At 37.9% G+C, this 22,291-nt stretch overlaps 1 protein-coding gene across 5 annotated transcripts in view; it reads left to right on the forward strand.

The window, feature by feature from the left end:
* Window positions 1–22,291, forward strand: part of CPQ (carboxypeptidase Q) — a 585,190-nt gene that overhangs the window by 395,006 nt on the left and 167,893 nt on the right. For all 5 annotated transcript variants that reach the window (XR_008527671.2, XM_054560984.2, XM_054560983.2 and 2 more), the window contains 1 exon segment: window positions 16,573–16,774. Coding sequence is in view for 4 of the 5 variants with exons in the window: in XM_054560984.2 (XP_054416959.2) it covers window positions 16,573–16,774 (202 nt within the window). In the remaining variant the exon portion in view is untranslated.

Genomic DNA, 22,291 nt, shown 5'->3' on the forward strand with positions numbered 1-22,291 from the left:
CCTCCAAAAATCAAGTCTGGCTTTCTTCTTTCAGGATAACCATTCCTGAAACACCAAGGACAGGGATACACCAGAATGGACCCCTACCTGTGCTATATTTAAAGATCTCCAAGGATAGAGGTTTTACGTACGTCAGTATTTTTTAACACTATCAGACAATGAGAATATTCCTGGCCAGGTCCACTTAGTGATTTCTTAATTGAAGGATACAATTTAGAAGACTGGGGGAGCAATTATAAAATAAAGTAGCTATAGGTCTCCAAAAGTTAAAGTCCCTTAATCCCAGTTGCCTTAGTAGTTCTTGCATGAAAGCACTAAGGAAGGATAAATGACTGGGAGATGGGATGAATTCTGAATTGCAAAAGAGACATTTAAATATTACTTGCAAACTAAACTTAAAGCACAAATAATTTAACACTTTTGTTTTAGTTTCTAAAAAAGTGGACTCTAATTCATTCTTTCCTTGTTCAGGAGATAAAACTATTTGTAACCTTTAACATGTTCTTTTCTTCACAGTTGAGAGCTCAGTTTGTTAATACTTTCTTTCCCAAACTGTTTTCTGAATGTATTGGAAAACTGCACCTGCCAGAATGGATTGGTGTTTGTTCTTCTTCAATGAAAGGTGGCTGTGATCAGGAGCTGCCCCTCTTAGAGAGCTCAAGCTGCCAAAGCCTAATACAACAGAGGTGGAACGGAAAATGAGAATAAAGGACATATTCAAAAATTTAACAAATTGTTGGTGCCTAAGGCATGAAGCCCATTGGTTTCCAAAGAATTTGGCAGAAAGATTTCTATCTTCTCATCTTGTAGGCAATTACCTTAATATGGCACACTTTTGTGATGGCTTTCATTGAAAGGCTCTGTTTAAACATCTTTTTCTGAATCACCAAGATAAGAATGGAGCAAATGAAGGGAAAAAAAAATATTCACTTGTACACAAAGCTGCTACCTTCAATTCTCTGAAATTGTAGTTAATGCCTAATTATACTGACATTCCTATTGTACAAAAGTGTTGAGAATGCAAATATAATTTCCCAGCTAATTATTTCATTATATGGAAGTGACATGTGTGAAGTAATAAATTATCATCGTCTTTAAAAGAACCAGCAAGTCTGGACTTTAATATTGAAATTTTCAAGTGGAGTGAAGTGCTTTTTTCTTATGACTACTCTGATTAGGTGAAAAATGCCTTTTAAATTTATGTGTATAATACACCTCCTTCTTTTAGCAGATATTTTACCATTAAAATAGGACAGTGATATTTATGTGAGTATATTATTACTGAGAAGGAGACCCAAACAATGTCAAAGGGCAGAGCTGCCAGCTGCGACAGTCTGGCTTGTACTGCTTTTCTTAAATGTGGTTCAAAGCAATCAGATTATGAATAACAGTTAAATAAACTTACTTTTATTTTTAAAACACAACCACCATTAGCAGCTCCCCAGTTAGAACAACTGAATGTCAAATAATTGTATTCTCAAATTTAAACTAGAAAATAGTAGAGCTTGAGGAAGGGGAGTGGAAACTCAATAGTGACACATTGAGATGGGTTAGAAGGTATTCAGTTCTCCATTTCTTTGATTTAAGGATCGTCAATTGTTAGCAGTACGGTTAAAATTAATACAAATTTTCAGGAAAAATAAAACTACGTTAAATGCACAGGGGTTTTTAAACTGACAATATCATACAGTGCCCAACACTTTTGTTTTTAGAATCAATCTATGTCTAAAATACCTTCAATCCAGAGTCTGCAGATGTCTCTGAACCCTTTGGTCATTAGCAGTGAAGCATTGGCATTAAGGTGCCAGGCCACTTTGTGTCACCCATGCTCCTTGTTTTGACAAGGTGCTAAAGGTGTACCCTTGTGGTTGGCAGCCTATTACAAGGCATATTGAACACGTCTTTCCTCTGTACTTTCAATTTGGTTATGTTTTTTACACTTTACTTTTAATTTTAATATTTCTATAAGCCATATAGCTTCTCCTGAAACTCTCAGGGAGCTTTTGACAAATTGCTCAGTACCCGAGTGGGAGGCCTCCATGATTCATGGCTGGCTGCACCAGTCTTTGCTCACCTTGAACACTCTAGAGTCTATTCTGAAGATTTGGCGATTTCTATTGTTTTTCATTGTTTTGCCTCACACATGAAAATCAATCTTCTGTGTACATCAAAATATAATGAAGAATTTTAATCAATAATTATGGACTGTAATTTAAAATTTAATGATCTGTGTTGATACCAGTGTAAATAAGTGAAGTGTAAAATACATTATCCAGGGCCCTTTCTGTGTGATGAAGTTTGCATGTGGACAAACAATGACAATGAATATATGAATACAATACAATGAATATGTTTGTTTCTTTGGTAAGTTTCTTATGGAATGCATCAATAACAAGATACATTCCAATTTCCAAAATGTTAAAAAAGGAGAATACTGTGATTCTTACATTTAGGGAAATATGGTATTTTATCTTTTGAATTTTATAGTGGCAGAAACAGGAGATGCAAAAAATCAGAAAAACAAGCCAGACGTGGTGGCGCACATCTGTAATCCCAGCTACTTGGGAGGCTGAGGCAGAAGGATTGCGTGAGCCCAGGATTTGTGATCAGCCTGAGCAACGTAGCAAGACCCCATTTAAAAAAAATCAGAAAAATTGTACTTAAGTAGCCTTTTGGTCCTGATTTGCTTGAGTCCAGCTTCTACCCATTCTCCTGACATAATCATTAGTAGAATCCCCTTTCACTCTCAAAAGTGTCCTGGCCTACATAGCAACTTAAGTAATGATTACTCTACTTATTAGTCACTTTTGTTGGTAATAACAATGTCTCAAGAGAACAGAATAGCTTGGTATATTATAGCCCTTTGAATAAATATATTAAATTTATATAATCCTCAGAACAACCCTATTAAATAGGCCTTTCTTTTTGATGAGGATATGAAGTTCAGTGAGATTAATGGTTGCCAGGGTCATTTAGCTATTATGTGACAGAACCAGTACTCCAACCCACATGTCCAGGGCAAATTAATTCCATTGAGTTTAATAATAATAATACTATGAATGATTATCATCATCACCATTATTACCTTACTAATAAAGCTACCATTTGCCCAACAGAGGTTCTTGACCATTGCTGTGCTACGGACCACTTTGGTAATCTGGCGAAACCTATGGACCTCTTTTCAAATAATATTTTTGAATGCATAAAATAAAATGCATAGTATTACAAGGATATGAATTTTATTAAAATATAGTTACCAAAAATTTTAAGCTAAATTTGCGATATAGTTATATATGTGGTTTTCCAAATGAATTAAACAAGATCTTGAAGGATTATTTAATTGTGACTATGATATCAAAGCAATGATGAACATAAAGAATACTTAGAGATTTCTGCAACAAGTCTAATGTGATATGAAAAGATATATGATTTCTACCAGCAACAAAGTGACAGGTTTTGCTAATACTACTGAAGTTTGTTGCTTATATTCATAATTAAAGGAAATTCTAAATTTTACATAGAGGTTAGTAAAAATAAAGATGTAATTTTTTCCCATTCAAGTTCACAGACCTCCTCCAAGTGCATCAACCCCCAAGGGACCCTGATTAGGACTTCCTGCCTTAGAATAAACCTGCAAAACAACTATTATTCCCATTTTACAAACGAGTAAACTGAGGCTCAGAGTAATTAAGTAACTTGCCTAATATTATTTACCTTATGGCTGAGAAGTGCATCAAATGGCATTGGCACTTGTACGTCACCTCCTTTTGCTCCCCAGTGGCAATCACTATAGAGGTGGGGATTGTAGTGTCCACCCCTCTCTGAGACTGTCAACCTTTTCAGCATGGTTGCCCTAGTCACTTGCACATCCTTTAAGCACCAATGATGTCCTTGATGGAGAACACAGATATCCAAAGAGAAACTGGAGGAGAGGTCTGAGTGCCTGACTAATGCTTTTTATTCAACCCGCCTTGAGGATTTCTAGTGTTCACTATCCCGTCAGTGGTCCTCACATGGCTCCTCAGAATGATCATTATTCCCAACATATTTGCTGCTATTTTCTACCATAGCTATTTTCCTCTTCTACCTTTAGGTGATTATTGCTGCTACTTATTACTATTCTCAGATGAAGGAAATTGTTTTTCTTCACCTCCCTTAGTTCAATACAGGTACCTATTTGGATTTTTTCAGTAATTGCTGTAATTCCTTAGCCTCTCTTTATCTAAACTATACCCATTAAATTATGTTAACTCTTCTCAAAGCTAAATTGCCTCATCTGTTTATTATTTTCCTCATCTTGCCTGAATACTTTAAAACTCACAAAATATGTGAAGTGATTGTTAAAGATCTAAGTAGTCCCAGGACACATTTATTTGTTACTGTAATTGAGTCTTACTGATTACACATGTATTATAAGCCTCATGATGTGCTAACTTTAGCACAACAAAGATACAGTTTTAAAATATTATATATTTAATATTTTTTAAATTCTATGTTGTCAGTTCAGTTACTGTTGCTCATCCCCTTCTCCTCCTGAGTAATGGCCATGTTATTTTGGTGAGTCTGACATATGGGAGAGTCTCATCTTTGATAGCAAAATGATGATGACATAGAGTCTACTGAGAATATATTCAGCCCTGTTTTCACCTGAGAAGGAGGAGATTTTGCCATCTAGCCTCCAAAATAAGAGCATCTTATTCCATTATTGAAGGGACCTTTGAAGTTTCACTTGTATTTTGATAATTTATGGCCACTTTTTAAAAAATCACTAACACTCTATATATCCTTCCAGAAAGTATTTGTTTTTAGCACTTATAATGGATGTTGTAAACATTTGTATATTATTAACTGCTTTATAACATACACAGTAAAGATTCAGCTAATAACTTTAATTGTTAGTTAACTAAAAGTTAAATAAAAGTTAAATAACTAAAAGTATAGCTACCATTCTATCCAGCAATCCCACTACTAGGTATCTGCCCAAAGGAAAAGAAGTCATATCAAAAAGACACCTGCACATGTACATTTATCACATGTACATTTATCATGGTTCATAATTGCAAAGATATGGAATAAACCTAAATGTCCATCAATAGATGCGTGGATAAAGAAAGTGTGTTACATGCATACCACAGAATACTACTCGGCCATAAAAGAGTGAAATAATATCTTCTGCAGCAACTTGGATGGAACTGGAGGCCATTATTCTAAGTGAAGTAATTCAGGAATAGAAAACCAAATACCACATGTCCTCACTTATAAGCTGGAGCTAAGCCATGGGTATGCAAAGACATACAGAGTGGTATAATGGACACTGGAGACTTAGAAAGGGGGAGAATGGCAGGTGAATGAAGGATGAAAAACTACCTATTGGGTATAATGTATACTATTCGGGTTACGGGTGCACTAAAATCCCAGGCTTCACTGCTATACAATGCATCCATGTGACCAAAAAACCACTGTACCCCTAAAGTTATTGAAATAACAAAATGTTTTAAGTATAGATTTCAGGGGAGAAGTCTACAGATAGCCATAGGCATGGAGTTTTCTTCATACAAATGCTCCATCTGAATGGAAAATAATAGTTACCCTCTCACAACACCCCTGTCCCCTGTCCAGTGGAAGCTCAGCTACTATGTTTTCAATGCTGTGATTGTTGATTTTGCTCTCCAGGGAATATAGTGCCCTTAGAGGCTCTGTCTCTTCATCTTGAAGATCCCCGGGTCCTAGGGTCTGGATTCTCCACAAGCCTCCTTTATCACATCATCATGACCCTCACTGCAATGAGTCTCTCTGAACTGTTTTCTTCCTCCTCCTGATGTCTCACTCCCCTCTCTCCTTTCTCCAGGGCTACTGTTGCCACCAGTTCCTAAAGCCATTGGATGCACCACCTTTCCTTCAATAAGTCAGCTGATGTAATTGGATAGAGATGGTTTTGTGGCTAATTTGTTCAGCCTTTTTGAGGTTCAATTCCATATTCTGTAGACAACTTGAGGCTTCTTTAGTCATAAAGCCAAATAAATAATAACTCAACTCTCGCCTTCAGATTCTCCCTGACCAAGATCATTTCTCCCATTTTTAAAATAGGCTGAAGGAAGGCAAGGGCTGAAACAGGGAGACAGGATGCTACTGCAGTACTCCAGGTGAAGGCTGCTGGTTGCTTGGACTGAGTCAGAACAGTGAAACTGATGGGAAGTTGTCGGAGAGTAGGTCTATGTTGAAAATAGAGCCAACAAGATTTGTTGATAGATTGCGTTTTGGGTGTACAAGCAAGAGAGGAGTTCCAGAAGAAACCAGCTCTACCAGCACCTTGATTTTAGCCCTGTAAGGCTTATTTCAGACTTACAACCTCCAGAACTGTTAGAGAATAAATTTTTAGGCCGGGCACGTGACTCATGCCTATAATCCTAGCACTTTAGGAGGCCAAAGTGGGTGGATCGCCTGAGCCCAAAAGTTCAAGACCAGCCTGGGCAACATGGTGAGACTTTTCCTCTATAAATACACAAAAAAATTAGCTGGGCATGGTGGTGCACCTGTAGTCCCAGCTACTCAGGAGACTGAGGTGGGAGGATTGCTTGAGCCTGGGAAGCCAAAGCTGCAGTGAGCCAAGATCATGCCACTGCACTCCAGACTTGGTGACAGAGTGAGACCCTATCTCAAAACACACACACACACACACACACACAAATTGTGTTGTTACAAGTCAGTGACTTTGTGGTAATTTGTGACAGCAGCAATAGGAAACTAATACACAATTAGACATCTAAGTGGAGATACTGAGTAGCTGTGGGATATGAGTATAGAATTCAGGAGATGCATGAAAATATGAATTTGGAACTCATCACCATACAGATTTATTTAAAACCATGAGCCTAAATAAGGGTTCCAACAGGGTGAGTGTGATAGAGAAAAGAAGAGGCCTTTAGTCTGTTTCTGAGCACCCCAATGTCTATTGGTCAGGAGGATGAGAAAACCAGCCAAGAAAAATGAGAAGGATCATCCAGTAAAGCTTAAAAAGAGCCGAGAGTCTGAAGTTCCAGAAGCCAAGGGAAGAAAGCATTTCCAGGAGTAAACAAATGTCAAGTGCAGCTCCATCACAGGTTTGAAATTTGATGCTCACTAATGGTTTCCACTTTAAATTTTTTGCTAATGCCTACAAAAATTCTAGGAGGGACAACTAATGTTTGAGAGTGAGATACTCTACAGAACATGCTTATATTTATCCTTTTAGAGATTGCCTAAGCTCTGATCCTCTCTTGGAAAGCTACATTCTGGGCATTAGTTGGATGCTTAGAATAAAGTCATTTGTTCATTTGACAAGTATTTTCAAGTGCCTGTTAGCTAGGTTCTGAGAATATGCTGATGAACTAACAAGATCCCTGCTCTCATGGGAAAACTTTCAATCTAGGGGAATTTGCTGAGGCCAAACATCACCTCTTTTATCAAGCTTTTGCCAACATTTTTCAGTAGTTGCTTTCCCTTCTTTGTACATATTCATAGAACTCATCACATTTAATGTATTAGCCAGTTATTGCCTCTGCTGGTAAACTCTCCCCTCATTTAGGAAAGCAACCCTATCTTAGTCATCTTCATATATAGATACCCTCATATGTAGGTTGGAAATATGATTTATTATTAAAACCAGGAAATGTTTGCAAGAGAAAGGAGGGTCTGTTAATTAACACCAAGACAGGGGATGTAAACTGGGACTTCCTAGGGCAAACAAAAATGTATAGTCACCCTATCACTCAAGTTTATGTCAAAATAACTGTTGAATAAATACATTTTGCTTCCTGAAAAAACACATTTACTGAAATGTGACTTAATATTTTGCTTTTGGCTTTAATTGAGGATCAATATGTAAGAAATAGTGTTAGGAAAAGTGTTTCTGCATCTTTTGTAAAACTGCTATTGGAGACTGTGTCCATTATTTTGTCCAGTGTTCCTCATATAAAGAGCCATGTAATTACTCCTCTTAGAATTCAGCGCTAGAAAAAAATATTGCTTTTTTCAAGGAGCTGGTGGTGCACTTTCTCTTCCTAGATAATGAGAGCTCAGTAATACATCAATCACCCTCTCACAGTGGCAGCCACAAGCTAGAGCTAAATTACATCCTCAAGTTGCTATTGAGGCTGTGTCAAAATGTTCCAAATTGTGACTTTTCCTTTGCCTTAAACATTTATTGTGCACCTACTATGTGCTTAGTTCTGTTATTTAATCTAGAGATATGGCAGAGATCCACACACATGATTCCTGTGTTCATGGCATTTTCTTGGTTCTAGTGCATTTACCTACTCTTTTAGTACAGTATTACGATATTTTCTTGTAGAAAGCCTTAAAGTTTTGCAGGAGCAAGGCAGGTATTAAAAAAAAATGAATGAAGTGCAATAGGCCAACAAATTAGGGAGGGGTATGGACGGTAGTCACAGAAGGCTTGGGCAGAAGTAGGGCATGAAGTCATTTGAGCAGACCAAGGATCCCTGAAGTTCATATTTTGGTACTTTTGTTTTTCATAAGGTTTCAAACCTGCTAATTTTCTTTTGAAAAAGAAGGAAAGGCCCGCCTAAGAAAATATAATTATTTCTAAAGCTATGTTTAGCATCTTTACTAATATTTGTAAAGAGTACTTAATCAAATAAGGTATATGGGGATATTGTCACAATCCAGAAATGCTGAAAGTGCTTGTCTGTAGGCTAGAGAAAGAAAAACTCACAAATTGGGTTTTAATATGATACACCCTAATACACCCTAGGATTGAGTAAATATTTGGGTTCTATAGTATAGCGTAGTCTATTTTTGCAGGACAAGAAAATGATGAGTACTATATTTTTTTAAAATAACCTGTCTACTTATAGGTAGATGAACTTAGCGGTCCATTGTAACCTTAGAAAGGGACTTGAAGAAGCTGCTGCAGTCTTCCCAACCAAGAGAAGGGCATTAGAGGTCAACCAGAAAGCACTATCTTGGCTGGTACAACAATGCCATCAAAAACAAGCAACACATCTTTATGTGTGAGTTTATTTAGCATGTCACAGTGTTAAAGGAAAATGGTCAAATAAAGGAAAGGTTCTTCAGGCAGGCAATTTAGTCGTTACCTTTTGAACCTGGAGAAGAATAGTAGTGTGGTGGGTATAACAGGAAAGACTGACAGATAACCTCTTAGAAGAGGGGACTGAGAGGGATAGAGAATGAAAAAGGCAGGGAAGTCTGCTCCTACAAAGCCAGCTGTGTTGGCACTTTCTCTTCTACAACTGCATACTGAAATGAACGTGAAACCAGTAGCATGAAACACTTGACCAATATATAGCATTAAAGGAATCAAAATTTAATTGTGAGCTCTTGAGTCCCACTACTTCTATTATTATTATATTGCTTCAACATGAAAGAATAAAATTAGAAGCTGAAATAGATATTAATTTTCTATGTAAGTCTTTTTTTAAGTCATATCTACCGAATATCCTGGATATTGCATTTTTTAAAAAAGCATATCAAATGCAGTCAGATTTGCTATATAACACAAATAAAATTACTCTTTTTAGCTAATGTTCATGCCACATTTTTAGCCTTCTGGCTCACTGTTATTACCGTAGTGTCATTTATGCAGGGATCGTGTGTTTCTGGTAAGTTTAAGAGTTATCCACGGACCTTGACAAGCACAAGAGGAGAATTCACTAAGATCTAGAGTGCTTCAAATGACATTGCAAACATTGGACTGCCTGAAAACACAGGTTTGTTTCAGAACAGAATACCTCTGTGCACACACAGAGAATGATAGGTCTGGAAAGGGATCTCCAGTGGCTACTCATTCTGTTCCTGTCTCCAGGTACGATGGTGTCTAAACCACAGTAGGAGTGGAGTGAGAAGATGGTTAGATCCACAGAGGCTCCTGCATGTGTTAGGTTTCCCGCTCTGTCTGCAATTTTGGTACTAATGTAACTTACCCAAGACTGCCCATTTCCCCAAGCTGCAGCCAGTTGAGCTATCAAATAAAATAATTTTGTTATCATCCCTTTCCTGGCTCTCCCTTGGGTGCCCAAAGCTGTTCAAAACTGAGTGCTGGAGACTGAAAGTAAAGGTCAAAAGGGAAAGTCTGAACTTCAGGGTAGATCTGACCAGAAAGTAAAGGCTATCTTTTTCCTTTGCACAGCAGAACCTTCTTTACCTATCGTCCAATCATGTTAGTTGTTTGAGCTAAAGCTCTGTAAAGAAATCACCTTCATCCACAGAAACTGGGAATTCCAGGGTCACTGGCAGAACTGCAAAACAGGATTGTAGCAACTCAGCACACACATTGTAAGATGATTTGCTTTTGAGAACTTGTTTTGAGCCTACCACCTGACCAAATAGCATCACCACCGTTATCTGTAAAATATTTACATTTACAGGGCAAGAAAGAGTTACTAAAATTGATTGCCCTGTGTCAGTGTGGAGTTTACTTTGTTGAAGAATAAATTTAGGAGGCTACATGATTAATTCAAATAGTTAGGAGTCTCTTTTCTTTCCACTTGATCTTGAGACTTCAGTGTCACTTTAAGTCAAAATCAAAGACATGTTGAGAAACATGAGAAAATACATTTATTTCATTTATTTTTCCATGGTGGTCTCATAGGTTATTTTTTCTAGGTTATGAGAAGATAAAAAACTTTTAAACAAAGAAGCCAAATTTGGAGAGAAAGGAGCTATTATTGAACTTGGGTCTATATTTCTGAAAAATAGCCTAGAATTTTATAAAAACAAAAAACACAAACACCATTCTTGTGTTTATATTAGGAAGTAAGTATTTTAAAACATGCAATATGTATTTTAAACACTTTTCTTCTTTTGAATCTTACGTTGCACCCAAAGAATGCTAATGGTTACCAAATTGTTCTTTGGCAGAGTAGCCTGACCCTTAAAAAAAGGAACAGAAGTGTTACAGCATGTGATTGTAGCACCAGACAAAATTATGAATCCTCAACCCTGAGCAGATATTAACTAATCCTATGATCTGACCGTAAGAGGTTACCTTGGAGCATTGCTCTACATTGCATTATGTATATTACATGGTAATGAATGACAGTTTTCATGGCTCCTAATAAAGAGCTGCTTCTCTTTATTTAGAGAACAAAGTAGGGGGTTTACAGATAATATCTGAGTTTATCATTGAGCTGCTCAGCCTCCTCTTCTATGTGCCTCAGCTTGTCTCAATCATTGCTGGTTATCTCAGCAATAAAGCATTCAGCCTCTAGAAGTTGGTTTCTTCCTACACCCTATAAACAAAAGGATGAATATCTTGTTACATGTGCTAAAATGGGTTCGGTGAAATAAGCATTACTCTGCTCCCTGTCACTAGCTATAATCAGCTTTTCAAATCTACACTGAGTGTGTCCCCACACATAGCACACTAAGGAATAAGTATGTTCATGACAACATATTCCTGAGAAGCAGCAGTTCTAACAGCCCAGTGACACAGCTATTCATTCCAGTTTCTTTGTGCAGAGACATTTTCCCAACTCCTTCACCATGTGCTAACAATTAGATAATGACTCCATAAATGTAGAGAAAAAGCAGTGTCATGGACGGTGGGTGGTTTGTTTTCTTAGTTCTTTATTGAAAACATATGGAGATGTTTATATATAAATAGAAAACAATAAAACGCTGCCGTCATGTAAGCAGCAACTTAAAAAGTTCTACACGAATAGAAATCAAACATTTCTATACCTATGCCAGAATTCTGGTTTACTGATATCTACACATCCTGTCTTATTTGGCTTGAAAAGATGTTTTATTATTTTAGGCTTTTTATTTCTAGTTGGAAGCAAATTGTGGAGCAAGAGATTTTTGTTTTTGTTTTCATTTCTTTCTGGGCTTAAACAAATTACTTTTTTAGCAGGAACAACAACTTCTGTCCAAGTATACCTTGTGTTATGATCATGAGAAAAAGTTTTTAATCTATACATTTAACTACAGTCTTTGTATTTCTGAATTAAAAGTGAGGACTTGTGGCCTGACAGAAGTGACTTTCAGGAGACCTAGCAGTGGAGAGGTTGAGAGCGCTGCTTAGGAGGTGGAAGGAATTCCTCTGGGTTGGAATTCTGGCTGCACCACTTAACTAGCTAGGTAACCATGGGAAAGTTAGTCAACCTGACTAAACCTCAGTTACTTCATTTGTCAGATGAGAAATATAAGAGCACTTAAAGAATGATCATGCACACTCATGGGATGAGCTGTAAGATGTTACACATAGTGTCTGGCTCTTAGGAAACATCACATAAATGCTGCCTAGCATCGTTGTAATTAGCTAACACAAGGGCTTATATTGGGACCATCCTTGAAAATCTGAGAAGTGTTGATGCTCAGTGCCAAGAACAGTAACAACAGTAATGCTACTGTTTACCAAGTGCTAGTTATGCCCTAGCCTTTACAATGTACTGTTTTTGACAATTCCATGAGCTGGGTACCATTATCATCCCCATTACAGCTAAAGATTGGTTGATGTGAGGGTCAAACCCAGTCTGGATCATTCAGAAGCCCACACTCGATCTCTCTGCTAAAATGGCTGCCACATATATAGCCTAGGGCACTTTGAAATCTTCTTTATTTACACTATTCTCTACGTTCCTGTCAACATCCTGTGACATTGCACAATGGCATTCATAAACTGTGAAGTCCCCTGTCCCTAGGGCATCTGTTCATTTGTAGTTAAAGAGGACCAGGAAGCACTTAATGAACAAATTATTAGAAGCCCTGGTTTTCAGTTCATGCAACCACTTTCGCTTTGGTTTAAAGGCCTTTTCTTTAAAGGTGCTTGAAGCTTCATATGGACAGGCTCATTATTCAAGCTTTTGTCCCAACCTACAGATGCAGAAGCCAAGGACCAAGGTAACATGACTTGGGGACAGAGGGAGAGGCCATTCACCTGCCTTGGTAGCCCAGTGTATCAGTTGCTGAGTCAGGAATACGACAGACTGAGCCCAGGGCAGTGTCCAACTCACCAGGCTGCTCATTAATGTTGGGTCTAACAGCCAAACTGCTAACTAGCTCCACTTTTTAAAAACTTCTATTTTAAGTTCAGGGGTACATGTGCAGGTTTGTTACATAGGGAAACTTGCGTCATGAGAGTTTGTTGTACAGGTTATTTTCTCTCCCAGGTATTAAGCCTAGTACCCATGAGTTACTTTTCCTGAACTTCTCCCTCCTTCCACCATCCACACTCTGGTAGGTCCCAGTGTGTGTTGTTCCCCTCTATCTGTCCACGTGTTCTCACCATTTAACTCCCACTTACAAGTGAGAACATGTGGTGTTCAGTTTTCCATTTCTGCCTTAGTTTGCTAAGGATAATGGCCTCCAGCTCCATCCATGTCCCTGCAAAGGACATGATCTCATTATTTTTGTGGTTACGTAGTATTCCCTGGTATATATGTACCACATTTCCTTTATCCAGTCTATCACTGATGGGCATTTAGGTTGATTCCATGTCTTTGTTATTGTGAATAGTGCTGCAGTAAACATACACATGCATGTGTCTTTATAATATAGAATGATTTCTATTCCCCCTTAACTGGTATATACCCAGTAATGGGCTTGCTGGGTTGAATGGTAATTCTGTCCCTAGGTCTTTGAGGAGTCACCACACTGCTTTCCACAATGGTTGAACTAATTTACACTCCCATCAACATTGTATAAGTGTTCCCTTTTCTCCTCAACCTCACCAGCATGTACTTTTTTTAGTTTTTAATAGTAGCCATTCTGACTGGTGTGAGATGGTATCTCATTGTGGTTTTGATTTGCATTTCTCTAATGGTCAATAATATTGAGCTTTTTTTCATATGCTTGTTAGCCACATGTATGTCTTCTTTTGAGAAGCCTCTGTTAGTTCATGTCCTTTGCCCACTTTTTAATGGGGTTGTTTTTCTCTTGTAAATTTACTTTAAGTTCCTTATAGATGCTGTATATTAGACCCTTGTCAGATGCATAGTTTGCAAAACTTTTCTCCCATTCTGTAGGTTGTCTGTTTACTCTGTTGATAGTTTCTTTTGCTGTACAGAAACTCTTAATTAGGTTCCATCTGTCAACTTTTGCTTTTGTTGTGATTGCTTTTGGCATCTTTGTCATGAAATCTTTGCTAGTTCCTATGTCCAGAATGGTATGCCTAGGTTGTCTTCTGGGTTTTTACAGTTTTGGGCTTCACATTTAAGTCTTTAATTAATCTTTAGTTGATTTTTATATGGTGTAAATAAGGGGACCAGTTTCAACTTCTGCATATGGCTAGTCAGTTATCCCAGCATCCTTTATTAAATGGGGAACCGTTTCCCCATTGTTTTTTTTTTGTCAGCTTTGTCAAAGATCAGATATTTGTAGGTGTTCAGCCTTATTTCTGGGCTCTCTACTCTGTTCCATTGGTCTTTGTGTCTATTTTTGTACCAATACCGTGCTGTTTTGGTTACTGTAATCCTGTAGTATAATTTGAAGTTGGGTAACGTGATGCCTCCAGCTTTGTTCTTCTTGCTTAGGATTGCCTTGGCCATTTGGGCTATTTTGGGTTTCCGTATGAATTTAAAATAGTTTTTTCTAGTTCTGTGAAGAATGTTGTTGGTAGTTTCATAGGAACAGCATTGAATCTGTAAATTGCTTTGGGCAGTATGGCCATTTTAATAATATTGATTCTTCCTATCATGTAGCTCCAATTTTAACCTACATAGTACATGATTAGAAGCACGTTGCCTGATTTGCTTGTTGGAAGAATGGGATCTGCCTGCAATATGGAAACCCTCACAAACAAGATGGCTCAATTCTGTTTTCATTTGCAAGATATATTGTGAATGTTCTTTTCTCCTTTTTGCAGGAGAGGGAAACAGTTTACGGTTGTGGGTATGGCAGGGCATACAAGGGAAGAGGCTTAGGACTGCCAAATTACATGTCAACCTGCTGACTTAGCATCAGTGTACTAGTTAAACGAGCCCTGAATGTAAGACATTAATGTAAATATTTTGCATATTATTAACTCTAATGATGTTACCATAATGCAGTATCCTCAGCTGAAAGCTGAGGTGGCATTTCTTATTATAAATGCCCTGGGTCTTTCACTGAAAATCACCATGAAGATAAGTCCCTTAGAAGTGAGAGCAGAAATATGAACAGACTTCTGCATCGTTAACCTTCTCATCATTAACAATAACAAAAAATGTTGGTGTCCCAGGGCCCTGCATTCAGTAAATGCTGGCAACATCTTTCTTTAGAAATTGTCACTGCTCTTGCCCTTATAACTACAATACACTTCCAAAGCAAAAGGTTAGGCAATCATTGTAAAATGGAATCTGTTTTAGAAAAAAATACTATGCAATCCCCAAATTGTTATGTAAGTGGAAAATCATTCTAAATGCAGAACAAGTATTGCTTACCCTCCAGTGCCATGCTAGTGATGGTAGTGTGGAGTCTTGGAAAGCAGGGGGTTTCAGAGCCAGCGCTACCATTTGCCAGCTGTATGACATTGAGCAAATCGCTTGACCTCCCTGATTGTCAGATCCTTTCCTATAAAACAGCAACATTAATAATACTGCTTTGTCTATTTTGTGAGTTGCCAAAGAACACCAAAGGAGATTGCAAATGTGAAAACTCTCTGGATGCAATGTACAAATGTTATTATTGATTTTTTACTAGGTGAGTAATGAGGAATGAGTAGCAGTGTTTATCCAGGGATAGCTTGGGAATAAGTCAACCAAGGTGGCAGTTGGTAAGTCTTGAAGATGTGGTTGGCTCCTGGGAAACAGATGAGCTGGCCAGTTTGAAGGATCTTAAAGTTGCAAGTTTTAGGGCTGGGTAGCAATTTAACTGTGCAACCTGTTAAGAGCCTATTATATTCTAAATTTGTGCCGTGACAATACTGGCTACATGAAATAACTGTGTGCTTTCTTACCAGACTTTATTTGGGAAGAGTTTATGAACTAGCGGCCCGGCAGCGTTGCCTGGAATTAAGAGTGCTGTGGTTTTACACCAGGGAGAGCAGTGTTTCATGCCTTGTTCTATTACCTCCCTCCCTGGAGATTCAACAGATGGAACAACAACAAAATCAGAACCCCAAGACAAACCTGTCAGCTTGATGCCTTTAAGCTTTGGCAGAACTCACAATTAAGATAAGATAGAATATCCATTTAGAGGAAAGAGGTGCAAAGAAATAAGTTCACAGAGCATACCTTCTTTTGTCTGAGCATGGCTAATACTATCTGGAGATCCCTGCCACATGGGAGGAATTGTATACTGGAACACAGTGAACACTTAAGAAAATTAGTTGAAAGAATATTATTGCTAGTAGAAATAACTGAACATCTTTAATATGGGGCTTTATATTTCCCTTCATTATATTTTTTGAATCCTTTCAAGCCAACTCTTGAGTTTGGCAAATCCTAGGCTGAGTAATTGTGCATCTCAGAATGGTTAGATAATATGCAGAGCAGACCTTAAGTCAGGCACAGCAACATGTGTTTTGGCACAGCCGTGAGGAGGTGAAGTATTTGGTAATTTTTGTTTGATAGTTCCCAAGGAGAAAGCACAGAAGCAACAGATAAGAACCAAACAATTTTCTCTTGTGTTTAGGTAAATATTTCCAACTACAGTCTGGTGATGGAGTCTGACACGGGAACCTTCTTACCCACTGGGCTGCAATTCACTGGCAGTGAGAAGGCCAGGGCCGTCATGGAGGAGGTTATGAGCCTGCTGCAGCCCCTCAATGTCACTCAGGTCCTGAGCCATGGAGAAGGGACAGACATCAACTTTTGGATCAAAGCTGGAGTGCCTGGTAAGACCAAAAGATGAAGTTGTGTTCCTTATATATTGCCCACAATTTAAAAGAAAATTTCTGTTTTAATAGAGCGCAATGAATACTGGTAGGCCAGGTTGTGCACAGAAACCTTAAGCTTTTGTTCAAGGTATAATCTGATGATTTCCAAAACTGGGATAATAGTCCTCACCTTGTATTTGTTTACCCATCTGTACCCTCCACTCTTTCTAAATTATAAACTCCTCACTCCCAGAGATTCTGATTTAGTCATTCTGGAATTGGGCCTAAAAATCCATTGTTTTGTTTTGTTTTTTAAGGAGGTATCTTTGGTGATTATAGCACAAATGATCTCATAACCAAAATTTGAGAAATAGAGTAGAAGGCAAATATTACTGCTAATATCCTTCTAGTTCTAGCCCTGTGCTAGAAAAACTTCCCTGATCCAAATAATTCCCTATTAAAACACTGTGGTATCTGAAATTTTACCATTAGAGATGGATTCCTTGAGGGTGGGGTACTTCCTTTTAATCATGTTTTACCTTAATGCAAAGACTCCTGCGCAAGAGGTTGAGCATAAACTAATTTACCCTGGGCAGTGATTTATCATGTGAATATCCTGAAGAGAAGTCCTAAGTCCCTGGGGTCAGGGATGAAATTATGAAATGGAAGCGGACATGAGGAGGTTACTTACAGGAATACAAGCTGGAACAGCTGGAACAGTCTTTTTTTTTTTTTTTTTTTTAGACAGGGTGTCACTCTGTTAGACAGTGTCTCACTCTGTCGCCTGGGCTGGAGTGCAGTGACATGATCACAGCTCACTGTAATCTCCACCCCCTGGCCTTAAGCGATCTTCCTGTCTCAGCCTCCCGAGTAGCTGGGACTATGAGTGTGCACCACCATGCCTGGCTAACTTTTGTATTTTTTATAGAGACAGAGTTTCGCCATGTTGCCCAGGCTGGTCTCCAACTCCTGGGCTCAAGTGATCTGCCTGCCTTGGCTTCCCAAAATGCTGGGATTACAGGCATGAGCGACCGTGCCTGGCCTCTAGAAAACAGTCTTAAAGAAGATAGATTTATACCACTTCACAAAGTTACCTAAGCCTGGCCATTGAAAAAGTTTACTTATATTAAGTGTTTGTGACCCGAGGTTGCTTCCTCAACACCATTATATCCATAATCCAAAAAAGTTAAAGGATCTATCTGTAAATTGTTCTGTATTTGTACTATACAAATAGGAAGCCTAACCTTTGAACAGTTTTAACATTGCTGTATTCAGAACTATTTCTGTGACTACAAACATTTCAGAGGTACTAAAACAGTGTCTCTGGACCTACTCCACTCCAGACTTTTTTTTTCCAGGCTGCAAAGTAGATTTTACCAATAGTTACATACTACATAGATTTAAGATTTTTAAAAAGCTTATTCTTGCAATACTGCAGATTTTTAAGGCATATTTTAAGTTTTAAGGTTTATAATAATCTGTCATAACTAAAAATAAAAGGAGCTTTTCTTTATTCTAATACAAAGACCAAAATTCTTTTCCTTTGTTCTTTGTTCTGTGTATATGTTAACACATTTTGAAATTTCTTAAAGCAACATTTCCATTTACAATGCTGTACTTCTCCGGACAGATCCAATACTATCTACATATGTGTCATTGAGAAACATGATCTAAGTGTAGGGGAGAGAGTCTGCCCTTTAAGTTATATAGGATCATTTGTATGAAATTCTAGATTTTTTCTGGGCCTGAAATATTTCAACAGGAACTTTTTAAAAATTGAGACACCCTGAATAAGCTGCTGTGTGGTAGCTGTGAGGAAAAGACTGGTAGACTGTGGGTGAATGAGAGTGCAGACTGGGGGTGGTTCAAGGTGAGGTAAGGAGCTGAAACCTAAGACAGAATTGGGAACAAAAACTTGTCCCTCCCCATCCCAGGTATTTCTTATTTTGTTCTGTTTGATCATTGAGACTTGGCTCTAGCTTTTTTCCTTCACATGTACATGTTGTACAGGAATGGTTCTGTTTGGAGTGATCAGGTTAATTCGGTTATTTCACCTAAAATAAGAAAGCATTTTCTGTCTTTGCCATGGTAAGGTGAGGTCAGATTTGATTTCTACCTAATAGAATGGAATGGGGAGACTGAGCCCATTATGGTTGCTTAAGAATTAATAAGAGGCTGGGTGCAGTGGCTCATGCCTATAATCCCAGCACTTTGGGAGGCCGAGGTGGGTAAATCACTTGAGGTCAGGGGTTCGAGACCAGCCTGACCAACATGGTGAAACCCCAGCTCTACTAAAAAAATACAAAGTTAGCCAGATGTGGTGGTGCAAGCCTGTAATCCCAGCTAACTGGGAGGCTGAGGCAGGAGAATTTCTTGAACCCAGGAGGCGGCGGTTGCAGTGAGCTGAGATCATGCCACTGCACTCCAGCCTGGGCAACAAGAGTGAAACTCCATCTCAAAACAAACAGACAAACAAAAAAGAATTAATAAGAGTTAAAATGTATTGAACTCCTAATATGTAGGAAGTACCTAGGCTTTTTGCAGACACTGTTTTATCCATACAACCATCCTATGAAGGAGGTACAATTATCATTATCCCTATTTTGCAGATGAAGAAACAGACTCATAAGGGTTAAATGACTTGCCCAAGACTATACTGCCCTTAGGGCAGGAGTCACCCTGAGAACAGGCCATTTTGGCTTCAAGGCTGGTGGCCCTTTTCTCACAATATGTAACAACACTGAGGAGTCTGGAATGCTGAGAAGTCTCCAAATCTCTGGCTGTGTCTAAAATGTTTATCTTACTTAGCTCTTGCTTATGCAAAGGATTTTAGTCCATTCCTGCTCTACAGTGATTTACCCCTGGGAGAAAGGAGTTTGTTATTGTAAATAACTACTTATATCTTCTCACATTCTTTGTTCTACTCCCTTCTTTACCTCTGAAAGATCAGAAAGGTTTACATAAAGTCAGTAGCTCATTTAGATGACTGTAAATGTTTCCTGGAATTCTGTTTTATTTCCTTTAGAGCATTATAAGACGGAACCAAATTACTGCTGTCTTCCTTTTATTACTTTTGAGTTATCCTTTGATATTTCAAATTTGGGCTATTCCTGGAAGAAACAATGGTACTGCTTATAACTCTTGTCACCTATTGAAAATTTCAGGAACCTCACTGTGCACAGTGGCTTACCCCTGTAATCCCAGCACTTTGGGAGGCTGCAAGGTGGGAAAACTGCTTGAGGCCAGGAGCTTAAGACCAGCCTGGGCAACACAGCAAGACCCCCATCTGTCTCTAAAAAAAAAAAAAAGAAAGAAAAGGATGAAGAACCATACTTGGGTTCTTCATCTTTTTTCTAAAACATGAAGATGAATTTGTCTGAAAAAGAAAAAAAAAAGTAAAAATATATCAGTTGTGTACCCTATATTTGTGAAGGCCTGATAAATTATAGCTTAAAGCTAAGGGTAGGATTCTAAATACTAATTAAGTTATCATTTAAATAACTGCTCACCTAACTTCTAAAAAATTAATGATAAATAATATTTCTAAACTCCATCCTTTTTTCTTTCATTGATTCAATAAACATTTATTGAGTCCCTACCATGTTCTAGGCCTATTAAATTTCTATAATTTGAGGTGACTGCATGATGACTAGGCCCCAATGTTCCATGTATACTATTTACCAAAATACTGATAGAATTATATCTCTATCACACAGATAGAATTAAAATTCAACATTGCTTTCATTAATTACAGAAGACAAAAGGATCAAATTATAATACGGCCATCTTTGGGAGAGAAAAGATGATATCCTTTACCCATCTAGATGATATCTATAATGGACAGAATAACTGTCAACATAAATATAAGGCTTTGGGAAAAAAAGATTTTCTTTAAAAAGTATCTTGGATGTACTTTCCGCATAAACTCTTTGTTCTAGATCTTCAGATTGCAGCCTTCTCCCATGTCCACCTCCTTCCCTATTCTTATTCTTTCCCTCTAAATCCTCAATCCTCTCTAAGGCTCATTCTGTATTCATTGGTGTTCATGAATCCTTCCTGAGTCCGTAGTGCTCTATTGCTTTTCCAAATTTCTAACGCGCTTCAAGTCTTTGTCCCACAACGTGGCGTGTGAATTACAAACTATGATATTGTTCTTGGAACACTAGGGGCTTATGTGCATCCTGCTGCCTATATGCAGTGATCAGTTCTTTGAGGTTAAGGTCAATAATTTCTCATTCTTTGCCTATTCCATAGCTGTCGGTTTAATATTGGGAGACATTTAAATTCTTATAAGTCTGACTTAGCAGAAACAAAAACATTGAAATAATTATTGTCTAGACAAGCTGTTAGATACTTCAGTTTAAGAATATGAAGAAAATAAAAGATACTAGGAGCCAAAAACGTATAAAAAATATTGGGAGAATAATATAAATTGGGAAGCCTAGAGCAATAAGGATTATTTCTCTTAAAGGAGCAAAGACTGAGAGAAGATATATCTTTCAATTCTTTAGTGATTCTCACACATAAAATGGTGAATTGCTATTCCCTGACAATTTGAAAGACAATACAAGAAATGACTTAAAGTGACCTAAGAGGGATTTAAGCTAGTCTCTATTCACTCCAGATAATAGAGAGGCTTTAAATCTCAAGTTTTTGCCTGATTCTCCAATATGAGCTCCAGGTTAGGATGAAAGGAGTCTATTTCATTCTGAGTATGTCACCAATGAGGTATAATCCATGGTTCTTAGATGTCCCTAAGTGCATCCTTCTTGAATATATTTCTTCTTTAGAAACTCTTTCACAAAATATACATTAATGAAAAAAAATTAAATACCCTCTTACTGTGACCTGAGAGAATGAGCCCACTCTTACTCTATATCTGCCAAGAAGAGTTGACTCCTCTGCTTCAGAATCTGAAATTCAACTTTTTGTTGTTGTTGTTTTTAGTGTGGTGGCTTGTGGTAGATGGTATATTGGAAGGAGTTAGAGGACTTGAGTGTGTATTCTGACTTCAAAACTTCTAACTATATAGGCAAACGATGTAATTTTTCTAAGCCTCATTTATTTGTTATTAAGCATCCTTATTAATCAACTATTGTAAGGTATTGGAGAATCAGTAGTAAAAAAAGACAGATAAGATCCATACTCTCACAGACAACACAGACTAGTAATGAGACTTGTTTATTTCATCTGCAAAATAGGCCTGGTAACCTATGAGTCATTATTTCTACCAGGCCTCCACTTGTGTTCTCCTCCTCCTCTGTCCCCTATCTCATTCACAGGCACTATAATCCAGAAACCTCAAAAGCACCCAGGACATAAAGCCAAATGTTTACAAGTCCTGTTTATTCCAAATCCCTCCTATTTCTTAAACCCATTCCCTCCTCTCCACCCGACAGACCTTGTCTCACCAAAACTCACTGATTCCTGCAGCAGCCTCCTAGTAATATCCCAACCTGTGTTTTTAATCTTCTTTCACCTAATTGGCTCACTGCTTCTAGAATGAACTTTCTAAAGTGAAAATCAGTATATCAA

Source organism: Pongo abelii, chromosome 7 (genome assembly GCF_028885655.2).
Source record: "Pongo abelii isolate AG06213 chromosome 7, NHGRI_mPonAbe1-v2.0_pri, whole genome shotgun sequence".
In the NCBI taxonomy this organism is placed as follows: domain Eukaryota; kingdom Metazoa; phylum Chordata; class Mammalia; order Primates; family Hominidae; genus Pongo; species Pongo abelii.